Here is a 16,459-nt window from a genome sequence, read left to right on the forward strand (position 1 = left end):
GATTCGAACCCACGCCTGGCCGGTAAGTTAATCCGAGTTCTCTATAGGCCATGCGCCTTAGACGACTCGGCTAACGTCACCGGTTTCTGAATTTAATATGTTTTCAAAAAGTGACTTTTTTTTTTATTGAATTTAATTCTCTACAATAAAAAATTTTTTCAACCGAGAAAATCATTTTTAAGACTATGATGGTCTTAAGAAAGGAAATATGTGTAAAAGGCCGTTTTCATGCTGATTTTCATTAATTTTTTTAAGGCATAAAAAATTAATACTATTTATTGAAACTATCAGGTTATTTTATAGATATATTTATGCACTGATAAAAAAATTGACTTGACTCAAGACCCAAACTCTTGAACCAAGAATACCATTTTGAAGAAAATGATTTTCTTGAGTCAAGAGAATAAATTCTTGAGCTAAGAAATTATTCTTGGTCTAAGAAAATTTTCTTGAGTCAAGAATTTATTCTCTTGACTCAAGAAAATCATTTTCTTCAAAATGGAATTCTTGGTTCAAGAGTTTGACTCTTGAGTCAAGTCAATTTTTTTATCAGTGTGAGTATTTTTTCGTATTACACAACAATATAACAACAAATAGCGGAGATATCAGCTGATACACTCGGTACAGAAAAATTACTTTTTTTATATGTGTATCTTTTATATGAACCTCAATTCCAAAAAAAAAAAAGTAAAAATTTGCATTTTTTTAGAGGACTGTGAAATTAAATCGTGATTTTTTACGATTTTTCATACATTGTTTACTTAAAAAAAAAAAAAGTTTAAATAAAAATATCGTTTTTGCCGGAAGTTTATATTCAGCGTAATTGCATAAAGAAAAGTAATTTTTCTATGCCATTGATTTCAGATAAAAATTGTGGCTTCCGTAGTGAATACCAACTGCTGAGTCGGAAGACAACCTACAATGTGTATCGGCTCCTTTTTAAGTTATACTGTCGTAAAATATAGAAAAATATAAATATATGTATAAAATAACCTGATAGTTTCAATAAATATCATTAATTTTCATACCTTAAAAAAATTAATAAAAAATCTGCATGAAAACGTTTTTCTACACGTATTTCCCCCTTAAGTCAAGCTGAGAAATTTTTCTTGATTGAAGAAAATTTAACTTGGCTCAAAAAATTTTCTACTTCATTTGAGATCTTCAATTTTTTGCAAATGATATTTTTTTGGTCAATTTAATTTTTTTATTCGTATAAAAAATTTTTTATTTTTATCATACTTTACATATCGACGTTCTAATTAGCAAATTATCTAACTCCATTTTAGAGCATCTTCCATTTGCACGAAAAAACAATTAATTCAGAATTTATTATCACTTTAAAAAACCATTTAATATCATTAATATCTAACAGAGGTATAATATTTTGGTTTGGATCATTCAAATAATTTATAATTTAACTATTGCTACATCAAAATGTTAAAAAATCACCCTCTGAAAAATAAGGAGTTAGACCAATTGCTAATTAGACCGTCGATATAATAACATTGACGTTACACTTTTCAGGTCTATAATGTTAAATGAGAATTCTAATTTAATCCGACTAGATTTTATGCGTCAATAAAATACCCAAAATTGTTAATAAAAGACAATAATGAAAACAGATGTATTCTAGTATTTAATATCGCAGTGGTTGTAATTGAACATCGAAAATTATGAAAACTTAGGTACAATACGGAATAATCCAATTGGCAAGTAGCGTAAAGTAACGAAACCACGAGTTTGGAGCCTCCGTTCTCAGAGGTCCGTACCAAACACAATACCGTGAATAAGAGTAGAGACCTACTTCATTGTAGGTGTGTGTATAGTTGGCTTTAGTTTGAATTAGAATGAGAATCAGAACCGGGGGTTGTACCTACCCGAGCTGCAACAAAGAGCAGTACTGAGTATAAGTGAATGAGAATGAGCAAGTGAGTAAGCGGAGATTGCAGGAAACTAGTTGCCAGAAACACGAAACGAACTTAATGTTAATTAGCGGCCGCGTAGCATGACTCGAAACCGTAGGTCGACGCATGCTAGACGTGAAATAGAATCACTGAGAACGAGCCCGAGGGTGAGCGACCAAGAAATGAACTGAGATACGTATCACAAGTGACAAGTTAGATTGCCAAAGTGAAGGCATTGTCGAAGTTACTATTTTTTCGCTCACTCACTTGTCAACTTCTCATATAATACATTTCAATCTTCGTCAAGTACACCTTACTCGGTTGCTCATCGCGGCTAGACTAAAACTTTGTAATTTCGTCGAAGGAAATTCAAAGTTTGTTTTCAAACTACAAATTTAACGGTACTTTTACTTACACAATGCTTCGGAGGATTATCTCAATCCGTAATTTCATTAACTATTATCATGGTAATTCGTTGCTTTGCATTTATCTTTACAAGTACTCATTGTTTCAAAATTGAAAAATAAAATTATTCTTACATATATACAATGTAAGTTTTACATGAAGTTATAACTACAAATTTTAAATTTTAAATTTGTAATTAATTTTTGATACGGTTCACTTCTAGTTTAATAAATAACAATATAATCAGGATCACGGGTAATTGGAAAACATGGTTAAATGAATTTAAACAATCATTGATTTGCAACGTTTCGTTTTTATTCTTAAGACCTTATGAAGCTCTCAACAATGTCTAAACGATCGTCAAACTGAAACAAGTGCATACACGATCTTTTTTTAGTATAATTATCATTGCGATTACCAATTGATAATTTGATAAACTCATAATGCTCATTTAATTATGAAATATTAATTAAATAAAGAATGCGAAAAAAAATATATAAAACAGCTAAAATAGCACAATAATGCCCACGCGCCTCTAGTGGGATAAATGTACACAATATATATAGTATATAGTAGGGTGTGCCAAAATGTAACTTCCTTGATGGACCTCTTAAAATTGAAATTTTGAGTTCCGCTTTTAACAGGAGTTGTGTTTGGGCATTTCCTGACATATTCTGAGCGTAAAGAATTTATTTGATTTTTATATAATTTTTTAACAGGAGTTTTGTTCGGCCATTTTTGCTGGAATTTCAAAATTTCAAAATTTGGCCGAATAAAACTCCTGTTAAAAAATTATATAAAAATCAAATTAATCCTTAACGCTCAAAATATGTCGGGAAATGCCCAAACACAACTCCTGTTAAAAGCGGAACTCAAAATTCCAATTTTAACAGGTCCATCAAGGAAGTTACATTTTGGAACACCCTAATATATAGATATACAGTCTTCTGGTTTTTGTTTTATTTTATTAATTGTACATAAACGACACTGAATTACTTAGCCATTCGCATTCAGTGACCTGCAATTCTGCCAAAGAATTAAAAAAAAAAAATTCAACTCAATTAGTGCATTTTTTTCGCAAGTTACAGTGTTTTCAGAGTTTCATACATGACGGTCAGGAAAATTTTTTGACCTATTTAGATGTTTTTTTCCGTTTCTAATGCACTAAATCAATTTTTTTGAAGTATCAAATTAATCTCCATTAAATTATCTTGAAATAGTATGCAAAATATCTTGATTCCGTGAACTAACAAGACTATAATAATAAACATAGTTGCCGAAATAGGGCGAAAAAATTTTTCGATCGTAAAGCACTCTCTGATGCTTCGCATCATGAGTCGTGCAATAAATAACCCTTTTAAATATATGCTTACTAACAAACTTAATAGTCAACTCTGTTATGAATATTGTTGTGTTTATCAAATTATCAATTGATAATCACAATGATAATTATATTTAAAAAAAGATCATGTATCAACTTGTTTCAATTTGACGATCGTTTAAACATTGTTGAGAGCTTGATAAAGTCTTAAGAATAAAAACGAAACGTTGTAAATTAATGATTGTTTGAATTCATTAAACATGTTTTCCAATTACCCAATTATTATTTGTAATTTTGTTAATTAAATCAGAATCAAAAGCTAAAGGGCAAATTAATTTTTCTCGAACAAGTTTTCATCAATTTTTTGGATGAACCCTACTAATTTTTCAATTATAAAATTTTTAACTTGAAATTTTTGAAATAAACATCGAATTTTTTGTAAAATTTTTGTCAATTTGTTTTCTTTATTATTTTTTTATTTTTTGAGTACATATTTTTCTTTATTACACGTTTTTTATCGTATTTTTAATGTATTTACTTTCTTACACTTCACTAGCGCTTTACGGTCAGAGCAAGAACTGCACGAAAAATTGAATATTGACTGTCGATAATACAGAACTTTTTTTAAAGATAAATAATTTCTTGTAAGATAATAACAAATTTTAAAATTACTGAAGGTGTTAAATATAAGCTTGTGAGCCTAGTTTAATAATTATAAAGCTTTTTGTTCTCATTCTCATCGATTCCCCGACTTGATCGTCGTTTTATTAATTTAATAGTAATAGCTTGTTATTTATAATCGATATAAATATTTAGTGTGGTTTATCTGGTATCTCATAAGCTATAAAGCGTGAGAACGACAATCTATAGCGAATACTATTGTGTAGCGCTATTTTATATAATATATAATAGTGAATCGGGTAATATATAAAGTAATAAACTTAAAGACAAGAGAGCGTGTGCGAATGAGAGAGTGTATGAAGATAATAAGAATGTGTGTTAATAGATATAGAAGGACAGGAGTTGGCTTGTATTGAGAAGGAGGTAAGAGGGAGGAGGAAAGCGGATGGATAAATAGTATTGGAAGCGGTATTGGTGGTACGGGTGGAGGTTTGATAGGGTCGTTCGTGAATTGGATCTCGGTTGTCGATGTATCCTGGGAATTTCTCGGTCATCTCACCCGTAGGTGGATCTGATCAGAAAAGACACCAGGCATCGCAGAAATGCGCTCTGAGAAATTACGAAGAGACGGTTGGGATGTATAGTAGTGATAGTTTTAGTTGTAGTAGTCGAGTCTTAATTTCTCACTCTGATAGACGCTTTCAGATAAAATCTCTTTCCACCCGATGCTTCTATTGTTCATTTCAATTCTACTGAAATTAATCCTATTATATCTATCTTATTTTATTTTTCTTTACTTTACTTTTCGTCAAGTCCATTATTCCTTTCTCGGTTTTTATTTTTCATCTTTATTCATTAAAAATTAAACCCATCATTCATAATTGCAATTTGCAAATTATTAATTCTCGAATATAAGCTAAATTTATTTTTATTTATTGCAGTATACACAAATTATCTCAGCAAGCTTCTTAAAAAAAAAAATTATTTCCACCCCAAAGCACTAATTTTACGATAAATTAAATAATTTAATATTTTAATCTCACGTAAATAATTTAAAAATATTATTAAATAAATTGGACTTTATTAATAATCGCGTGAGAAATTTTGCCAAAGTTTTACTTTAATATAAGCTTTTATGGAGCTGTCATTTTTGGAGGAAAGTTTAACAGCTAAAAGAGGAGTTTTACGTGTAAAGAAGTTCCGAATTATGATGACGAAACAATGTACTTGTAAAATGCATGTTTTATAAATAAAGGATCTAACGGGTATTAAATAGAAGCTTTTGTGCATGTTGCCGTGACTCGACATAGAGCATGTCGGCTCAAGGGAATTTAAACTTTCTCTATCAATAGATTTCATGTATCTCAAAGTAGTTACACTGCATATAAATCATCTTATTAGTTATTAAGTTATTACGTTAGTTATTTACAAGCGTATTAGCTTGAATTTTCACCGAAGTTATTTATTTAATCACTTGGTTGCTTTTTATGTGAATATAGATAAATATATTGGAGTATTACAGTGAATAATCGTAATCCGGACTTTAAATAGCAATAAATAGTGAATAAAACGTTTCGCGATCGGATAAAATGTTTTATTGGCTGCTTATTAAGCTGGATAAAATTTATAGAAAAAAAAATGGTGGAATATAAAATTTATTTCATAAAAACGAGAGCTAAGTGAATGTCGGATAAATATTTCAGCGGCAAATATTAAAAGGAGCTTCTTTTACAACATTTTTGTCTACCAATTGCGTGGGTTGAAGACAACTACGTAAAAATCGTTGACATATTATCAACATATTACATAAAGTATTATATTTTATTCATTATTTATATTGAAAAGAAATTTTTGCCGTACTACACGCTTTGATTTTCAATCATTGATTTTAAAATACATTTTTTGTAATATTAATTTGAACGAAATTTATGCACGAAGTACTTTTATTCAAATAAATAAAGGACGTTTTATCGAACAAAATATAACAAACAGCTAACGACGGTAGTACGAGTGTACGTTGAATTAAAGGACGTAAAATAAATAAATAAAAATATAAATTGTCTACTGGACTGACAATGCTAACGCTGTTCGACAATTTCTCTCGCTCTGACAAAGAGTCCAATCGTACGAACGGATACAAATGATCAGAATTTCTGTTCGCTTGTAATCTATAGGGATTAGGAGCGGGTAATTTTTTTTTATGGATAGAATAAATAAAAGAAATAGTAAAGTCACGAATAATAATAATAGCAATGGTGATAATAATAATATAAACAGAGAGGAGGTGATTTTATTGGTGTGTGTTTTCAAAAATCTCAGATTTTCATTTGTGTTAGTGTACGTGGGATAGTTAGGTGTACCTGGTTGCCGTCGTAGGTCCAGGATCCGAACTTCATGTCACAGTGTTGGTCGTCAAAGGGGAACCAAGTGATGTCTATCTTGCATGTGCTCTTGAAGATGCCCGGTGGGACGTACAGGCAACTGCCGTTATGCGTGACCACCACGTTTGTTTGGTACGTCCCGTCAAAACCCTCATCCGCACTAGTGTATTCATCATTCAACACAATTTCATAAATTTTATTCAAGTGGTTAAACTCGATCAACAAGCCGCTCAATTCAATTTAACATTATATAATATTCCCTAAATAAAGTATTGTTTTTTTTTTATGTATAAATAATTTTTATTGTCAGTTTTTTTCTATCCAATAAAATATTAAAAATATATTTTGTAAATTTATTATTTTTGTAGGTAAAATTTTTCAAATTTTAAAGAAACAATTTTTTTTTTGTGATTCGATGCTTCGTAAAATCTCAGTTTTTTATCAATTTACTATCAAATTAAGAGCAGAAGATACTTGTTAATTTTTATCTTTAAAACAATACATTCATGTATTTAAAAATAATTAATTTTACACTGAGAGACAATTTTATTTATTAGTAATAAAAAAATTTATTTGGACTTGAAAAAAAAACTTAGTTAATATTAATAAAATTATATTTCATATAAAAAAATTTTTTTAGTATTTAATAAAATTTTTTTAAATACTAATATGTGTTTATTAAAATAACTACGAGCGTCGCTTTCGTTTGCTGTCATTAATACGCGTAGTTTACAATTGTTCCAAAAGTTTGACGGTATGCAAATAATCTCAATAAAAAAAATTAATATTGATCAATTTAATTTATTAAGGTATATAAACATATAAAAGTTAAATGTGCTTAATTTCAAAACATAATTCATGTTTCATAACATAACATAAATTTGAATTAATTATAATATGGTTAAATATATTTTTACAGTAATATCTTTTAATAAATAATATTAAGATTTTTTAACGAAAAAATTTTTATTAGTATTTAAGGAAATTTTATTAATATTTAATAAATTTTTATTTGAGATTAGCCAAATAAACGTTTTAATAAATAGTAATAAAATTTCATTACTATTAAATAAAATTGTCTCTCAGTGTATAAAATACACATGAAAAATTTTTCAATTTTTAAACTGCATTAAAATTTTTTTTGTTTTATCAAAAAATTTCCCAATGATTAATTATTAACCGATTAAAAAAAATGGTTTAATATCGATGAAATCAATAAAGATCAGCGGAATCTGATACTAAGTAATACGAAGCATTAAATAAATAAAAAACTGTTTTGCATTACCTGAGATTACTCTCAATTATCAGATATTCTATAAAATATTCAGACGATCGCATTACAATATTTTCCCCGAGGGCAAAATACCTAAAATACCTTCTTATAATTTTCCAAAAAAAAATTTCCAAAGTCCGGTGAAGATATTTCTCTACCCAGATTTTTTATCCGACAATTCCTTTTATAAATTTCCATATCAATCTTTGTTCTTGCAAACTTCTACAGGCTCGATAATCCTTCGGAAAAAGAAGCCTCAAAAAAACTTTAATCCACGACGAATCACCAACTTTTTTTTTTACGGAACCATATAAGCTCGCACAAAGTCTTCGCATACGATATACATACATAGAAGTACATGTATGTACACTATAAAGGGTAGGTTGAATATACATGGATCTTCCAGGACATTTTTATTCTCACGTCGAGGAGAAAGATAGTTTTTGGTGGTGAGTTTAGCGAGCCGAAAGTGTCCGCAAATTTTTTTTTTAACCTCTACTCATACAGTACACTCACCCCGCTCGGAAATCTAATGTGCGCGCGTGTATAAAGCGTAAAGTGTAAAGTATAAAGCGGTCTCACGAATTTATTGCGAGCAAATGTACATGTATAAGAGCAAGTAATGCCTTAAGCCAGTTGCTTTTATTTCAACGTTTCCCGGGGAACAGTACGTGTACCGAGTTTATATGAAATCTGGTATGTATTTCACCGTAATATCTATGTTTCAGTAGGTGCCTAGAACAAGTAAAGTACGGACAAAACTTCGCCGGTCCACGAACGTTAAATTGGACGTATAAAAGGCATTGTCGAATGTACTTATTATTTTCTTTTTTTTTTTAGAGTTTAAATTCCCAAGTTTTGCGCTCGAAAAAAAATAAAAGGTCGGCAAATATTACCGACAAGTACAAAAGCGTTAGACAAGTGGAAAACTCAACCAAGTTGAATAAAACTCCGTGTCCTGTTCCGGAGATTACTATCGATAAGACGAATTTAATAGGAGCTTTTGGAACTTTTCCATGTGTCTTATATTCTCTTCCTTTATCTACTCTGTAATTCGCATCGTCTGATAGTTTATCGAGCCACTAAACACTTAAACAAATTGTGCGAATCCTGCCTTACGTTCTTGACGGCTTAAACATTATTATTATTACTGTACTAATTTTTTTTTGAATCCCCAACTTACGGAAGTTTAAAAATGTTTTCTGAAGCAAAGGCGTATGTTGATTTAATACTTTATTAATTATAATTAAAGTTTTAAATTCAGTTAAAATAAATATTTTAACTTGATACTTTTTAGCACTAAAAAATTATATAGACTTTGCTCTCGACGCTCTTTATGATCTTTTCATTAGAATAACAGCAGAGTAACGCTATAAACTTTTAACTTAATTTAATCATTTTATCGTTTCTCATTTTTATTGTCCTATGTATGAAATAATATAAAATATATTTTATTTTTATTACGTGACAATGTTCCATTGATTCAAGTGATAATTCAATAAATTCTATTTTTTAATTGGAACAAAAAAAAATCAATAAAAATAACATCTCTTGAACGACGGTTTTTGCTAACAATTGACGAGAGTTATTTATTAAAATATAAATTAGACACGAGAAACGAATAATTCTATTGGGAATAATTGAAATTTGGTGATTGATTTTACTAACAATTAAATCTAACAAATGGAAGATTGATTCCCATGTGATTGAGAACAAATCATGAACAAATTATTGTGATGCATAAATCACTGTTAAAAAATGTTAAAATTTTTACCGCGAATTGATAATTGAAAATGAATAAATAATATATTGCCGATTTTTATTTCTATTGCGTCAAAAATAATTCCAATATTTATTTTATTCATTGTAAAAAAAAAATAATAATAATAATAACAATAATAATAATAAATTATTATTAATTAAAATTGTTATATTAGACAGGACAACTAATAAACTAAAAAATATAAAATAATAATAATAATAAAATTGATCATGTGTAAATAATTCTCTATTGGTATATAAATTAAATGAATGATGTAAACAATTAATCGACACGCAAGATCGAGATGTGGGCGGACAACTAGTGATGAGTCTCGAGCAATCGTCAGACCTACTCTCCAAGCCCCAGCCCAGTCCAATGGTTTATGTGGACGTCCGTTTATCGATTTCACCCTCTCACTCCCTCGGCTCCAGCCGTCGTGTTTACACGTTGTTTATCCGTGGTGATTTATGTACTGACGAAAATTAAACGGCTATGTCTAAATAACTTACTTTTAAAAAATTTTATCAGAAATTTATTAAAGGAAAAAATTCTCTTTCATGTGCTAGTTACTTTATTAATTAGACGCTATTTTATCATTAATGAGAAGATTTTTTAAAGCTATTTTATGGGAATAGATTTATTGCAAGCGTGACTTCTAGTAATTTTTTCCAAAATTTGAAGAATTATCCTGCAGAATAATTTAATAAAAATGAATTTTTTTGAAACTCAATTGTTAAAAATATTTTATAATATTTCTTTTTTATTTTTTTTATTGTAATTTTATTTTATACAGAATAATATCTATTTTTTATTAATCATAAAACTTTTTTTATAATACAAGTTGAAGTAGAAGAATAAACTATTTAAAAGTTTAATCATTTTTATTAAAAAGTTTAAAAAAAAAATATAAATGAAGACAAGATTGGAGAATTTTTATTAAAGAGATATTTTAATCATTTTTTAAAGACATAAATGTACTATAAAATGTGAAGCTTTTGAAAGTTTTAAAAGAAAGACAGCTTTTGAAAAAAAAAATTCTTTTTTTAAGATTGACAGAATCAATTTTCTTGAAACTAGATTTTATTCTTTGAAGGTATTTTCTGAGAAAAAACTTCAAGATTTCTTGCTTTTTAAAATTATCTAATTAACTTTGACTATAAAAGATACATAGTTCGTAGTACAATATAGTAATGGATGTAATTAATAATTACACGTGTTCACGGCTAGGTCATAACGAAGGATGTTTGTTTTACCACAACGAGATATCCGCTACTCTCTACTCAATTACTTTGTCCTCTATAAACCGTGTCAAATATTACAAGATAAATTATTAAAAAATTGAATAAGTATTTTATTTTATTCAAAGATTTTCTCAATTAAAATTTAGGAAAAATGAGTAATAAAGTAACTAACAGCACGAATTGTATTTTTATAAATTGCAAATCAGCTGCTAGGCTCCCGAAAAAAAATATTTTTCTCAAATAAAAAACTTAAAAATTTATCTAAACTAAAAGAATTTAAAAACTTTCAAGGTTAAGGTTTCGCAAAGACGGAAACCCGAACAAGTGGGTGCTAAAGAATCGTAAAGTGTCCTCGAAAAGGTTGTGACAAATTTTCTTTGTCTTGTTTACGACTTACTTTTTTATATTATTTATTTCATTTAATCCCGAGATTTATTTAGAGCATCAGCAAAGACTTAAATTTTCCGGAAGTAATATATTTTCAACAGAAATAAAATATTGAAAGAAACTTTTTCTGGTTATGGACATTAATTTTATCTATTTTTCTCAAGAAAAAACTCAAATAAAACACACAAAAAAAAGTTAAATTATTTCAAATTGTCCCGCTAGTTTTGCTTCTTTGTCTTTCTTTAAGGGTTAAATTAAAAAAAAATTCTAGTCGACACACCTAGCTAGCTTGTTTCATTTCGTTTGGTGTCTAGTCTTCTGTTTACACCGTGCTTCGAAAAAGAGAGATAAAGGTAGACCAAACGTGCAACAAGTACGTAGCTTTTGTTATGCGAGTAACGATCGTTTTCTTTGTCCAACGCTTAACGAGTCGCTGTACGTTCTGCTACGTATTCTCAACTATTCTATCTACAGTCTACAGTCCTATATTCTATTTTCTACTGCGTATTTACAGTCTTGTCATGAAGAAAAAAAAAAAGAGCCTAAATTATTTGAATGATTCATCTTCCTCAGGTTATTTAATTATACTCATTATTTTTATAATATTTTGTAGGCAACTTTTATTATTTGCACTTTTTTCAAAGCGTTCTTTTGCTGCAAATTAATTATAATTATATTTATTTACCTAGACAAATTTTAAGTAAATAAAATTTTCATTATAAAAATTGTTCCGTTAAAAAAAAAATTAAGTTATTTAATGTTTAATTTTACCTTGGTAAATATTTAATTTTAATTTAAAACATTACAAGGTATTTATTTGCTTGAGAAATTAAAAATTCATTTATGAGAGCGTCGAGGTCTAATTTTAATAATAATAATATTTAAAAATTTATAAGGGAGTATTAAGGGTATGTTACACAGGAGTCGAACTTGTTTAAAGGATTAGTGATTAATTGTAAATTATTGAATATTAATTTTAATAGTTGAATTTTTATTTCATTATTTAAAGGATTATTTAAATGAAATTTGATGAATTAAAGCGGCAGTTGGGCGAGTTTAATTTTTATTTATTTAGTTAATAATATTTATTATTTATTTAAATATTTATTAGAGTATATTTATTTGTGTCGGTAAGGGTTTGCACTAACCCAGCAGTAATACCCGCTCCTTTGTACAATTGTCGCGCCATATTCCGAGAAAGTAAATGGCTGTTTTTGGACAATTAACCATCTAAATTTTAAAAAAGATAATTATAATTTTGATTTTAATTATTAAGTTAAATAACGAGCCATATAATGCAGCCTAGAAATATTCCGTGCGACATTATCAATAATAAAATTATTAAGGAGCAGATAGTAAGCGGAGTTTTAAGGTGGCTCGCAATACGGAGGCGACCTGACTGTCTCAAGACGATTATTAATTATTAATGTAATTATTATGTAAGTATCGATTTCATTCTTAATCATCTTGTGAAAAAATATTTTTTCTTATTTATTATTGAAGGAATAAATTATTTTGTCAGGCTACATTTTATTTAAAAATTGTTGTTGATTTTTTTTTATTACAAGAAAAATATAATTACACAAAGTAAATAAAAAAAAAATTGTAAAACAGCTGATTGAAATTTTAATAAAAAATAATAAAGTTTGATGAAAATATTGAATACGGAAATGAAGTAGCAATTTATCGCAAAACGATTGAGCAGCAGAAATTGAAAAGTGGATCAATGGTAATTTTCCCATTTCCGTCTCTATCGTTTTCCTATTCACATCCACGAGTCGCTAATTAGGAAAATGGTAACAGCAATAGTAATAGTAATAATTATCAGAATTGTTATTTTGGTAATAAGTAATTACGATACAAGAGGATGAAGAACAAAAGTGATGGGAAGAGCCAGGTTATAGAGAAGATAATTAACAAAAATTTTGTAAATTAGATTGAGACGAAAATTGGACGAGAACGCTGTTATGAATGTGTGAAACATGAGCATAGCTCTAAGCAACATAGATATGTCAATCTGTTTAGAGGAATACGAATATTTTGGTAGAGTGATGTTACTATTGCTCGTTAACATGACGGTAGATCAAATTTACGTGCGGCTAGACACACAGAATACGGCATCATCTGTATCCGTATACTGCGCTAGTTCGTTGTATCTGCTCTATAAATGTGCGCATGCTAAAATTAAAGCAAGATGAGATGACTACAGGGACATTTGATATTCCATGCTCGAACGTTTGGTTAATTTATACGTCAGCGTAGATCATAATTACTTTTAAAAAATTAACAGTATATTTCATATTCTGCTAAGTTAAGAATTTAATAACCGTGTTAACACCTTCATTAATCGCTGAGTCCTGCGAAAAGAGGACTATGGTAAAATTTCAAAATTTTTTGTTAGGATTTTCATTGGAAAAATGTTGAAAGCTTTTGGAGCAATGATTTTAAGATAACAGGAACCGAATGAACAATCTATCAAATCTATCTTACTAATTTCGTTAACTACTTCATCAATTTCGGCCTAAAAATTTTGTACTAAGAGTACTCTGACGTAACCTCACTACGCGATTTTTGGTGCTATTATTATTAAAAAAGTAAGAAAACTTGATTTTAGTAGCAAACTTTTATTTAAATGAGTCGAAAAATCTATACTAATAAATGGAGAGCCAGTTTTTTTGTCGGGTTATACTCCAAAAACTACTGAATCGATCGGAATAATACTTATACCATAAGATGCAGCGTGTTTCGAAGAAGGTTTTAGATATGATATGGTGGTGATTACTTATCCGGAACCTATATTTTTTTGACTTAAAAATAATGAATTTTTCTTGCAACTAAATTTATTCTATTCGATTGTAATTTGTTTAAAATGAATATTTTAATTCTATTGGTTATGTTTATATACTAGGGAGATTTCTTCACTTATGAGACCTACAATTTCTTTAACTGAAACTTTCAATGCTCATTACAAATTTTTTTTTTTTCATATCAATTATTATTTATTTTTGTAAGGAAGACATGGGAATGTTATAATGATTGCACATTGAAAGTTACAATGAATATTAGCTAGAATAATTACATGGATAAAAGGTGCATGCCAATTCGATAGAATTGGGAATCTGTGCAAGTCAAAACAATACTTTAATTAAATTTCAAGTCTAGATCTAAAAATGCAATTCTATAAAGCGCCCAGCGGAGCAGTGAGTAACAGCTAGTATACTGATGAATGGAGAGCCAGTTTTTTGTCCGGGTTATACTGCAAAACTACTGAATCGATCGGAATAATACTTATACCATAAGATGCAGCGTGTTTCGAAGAAGGTTTTAGATATGATATGGTGGTGATTACTTATCCGGAACCTATATTTTTTTGACTTAAAAATAATGAATTTTTCTTGCAACTAAATTTATTCTATTCGATTGTAATTTGTTTAAAATGAATATTTTAATTCTATTGGTTATGTTTATATACTAGGGAGATTTCTTCACTTATGAGACCTACAATTTCTTTAACTGAAACTTTCAATGCTCATTACAAATTTTTTTTTTTTCATATCAATTATTATTCATTTTTGTAAGAAAGACACGGGAATGTTATAATGATTGCACATTGAAAGTTACAATGAATATTAGCTAGAATAATTACATGGATAAAAGGTGCATGCCAATTCGATAGAATTGGGAATCTGTGCAAGTCAAAACAATACTTTAATTAAATTTCAAGTCTAGATCTAAAAATGCAATTCTATAAAGCGCCCAGCGGAGCGGGTGAGTAACAGCTAGTATACTGATAAACGGAGAGCCAGTTCTTTTGTCCGGTTATACTGCGTAAATTACTGAACCGATCGGAATAATATTTATACCATAAGATACAGCGAGTTTCGGAGAAGGTTTTAGTATATGATATGGTGGTGATTACTTATCCGAAACATATATTTTTTTGACTTAGAAATAATGAATTTTTATTGTAACTAAATTTATTCTATTCGATTGTTATTTGTTTAAAATAAATTTTTTAATTCTATTGGTTATGTTTATATACTAGGCAGATTTCTTCACTTATGAGACCTGCAATTTCTTTAACTGAAACTTTCAATGCTCATTACAAATTTTTTTTTTTTTTCATATTAATTATTATTCATTTTTGTAAGAAAGACACGGGAATGTTATAATGATTGCACATTGAAAGTTACAATGAATATTAGCTAGAATAATTACATGGATAAAAGGTGCATGCCAATTCGATAGAATTGGGAATCTGTGCAAGTCAAAACAATTCTCTAATTAAATTTCAAGTCTAGATCTAAAAATTCAATTCTATAAAGCACCCAGCGGAGCGGGCGGGTAACTGCTAGTAATTTATATACTATTTTCAAAAATGCTAATTTTTGAAATACGAGGTTGCGTTAGAGTACTCTTGACATATATTGTATGGAATATATCAATTTCAATCTCTTGTATACTGTACATTTCAGTGTTTAAATTTCTCTCTAGTGACTATATTAGTTCAATTTTCATTCAAATCAACACTCAAATTCAAATTCAATTAACGGTATCTCCTTTATAATCAATAAAAAAACACATGTAAATAAACTTATGAATCGGTCAATTATCAATTTATCAAAACAAATAGGTACCCAATAAACCGTTCAACTGCACTAGTATCAAGATCAATTTGCAGTTGAACTCAAACTCATATAGATTCAACTCACGATTACAACATTTAATCCAATTACTCTATAAACAAAATTGCAAAATTATCCACAACAATATAAACGTTTCTTACATTCCCAACCTTTCTACGCCCAAAATTTTAACTTTGTTTAGAAAGAATGCATACTACAAATCTCGAGATTCTTTTTGTAACACCTCCCCGCAACCATACAATCCTATTTCTTTTCATCGAAATTCCCCATTCCCTTACGCCTTCGTTTAAGCTTCTAATTAACTTCCAGCAAAAGTCTTCATCAATTACAATGAAAACTTAGAAATAAATTATGTCTGCTTATTATAAGTTGGCAAACCTGAACCAAAGAAAGATTAAATAAAATGAAGCAAAGTACCAAAATTGATTCCACCCTAGACGATAAGAAGCTTGACATGGTACATTATAAACTTTATTTCGGCGATAAAATTCCCAGTGGTCGAATGAATCATTGTC

General features: G+C 28.7%; 1 protein-coding gene across 3 annotated transcripts in view; it reads right to left on the minus strand.

The window, feature by feature from the left end:
• Positions 1-16,459, minus strand: part of LOC123269948 (acetylcholine receptor subunit alpha-type acr-16) — a 262,893-nt gene that overhangs the window by 106,588 nt on the left and 139,846 nt on the right. For all 3 annotated transcript variants that reach the window (XM_044735897.1, XM_044735896.1, XM_044735898.1), the window contains exon 6: positions 6,615-6,795. In XM_044735897.1, the coding sequence (XP_044591832.1) occupies positions 6,615-6,795 (181 nt within the window). The remainder of the gene's footprint in view (positions 1-6,614; positions 6,796-16,459) is intronic.

Source organism: Cotesia glomerata, linkage group LG7 (genome assembly GCF_020080835.1).
Source record: "Cotesia glomerata isolate CgM1 linkage group LG7, MPM_Cglom_v2.3, whole genome shotgun sequence".
NCBI lineage: Eukaryota > Metazoa > Arthropoda > Insecta > Hymenoptera > Braconidae > Cotesia > Cotesia glomerata.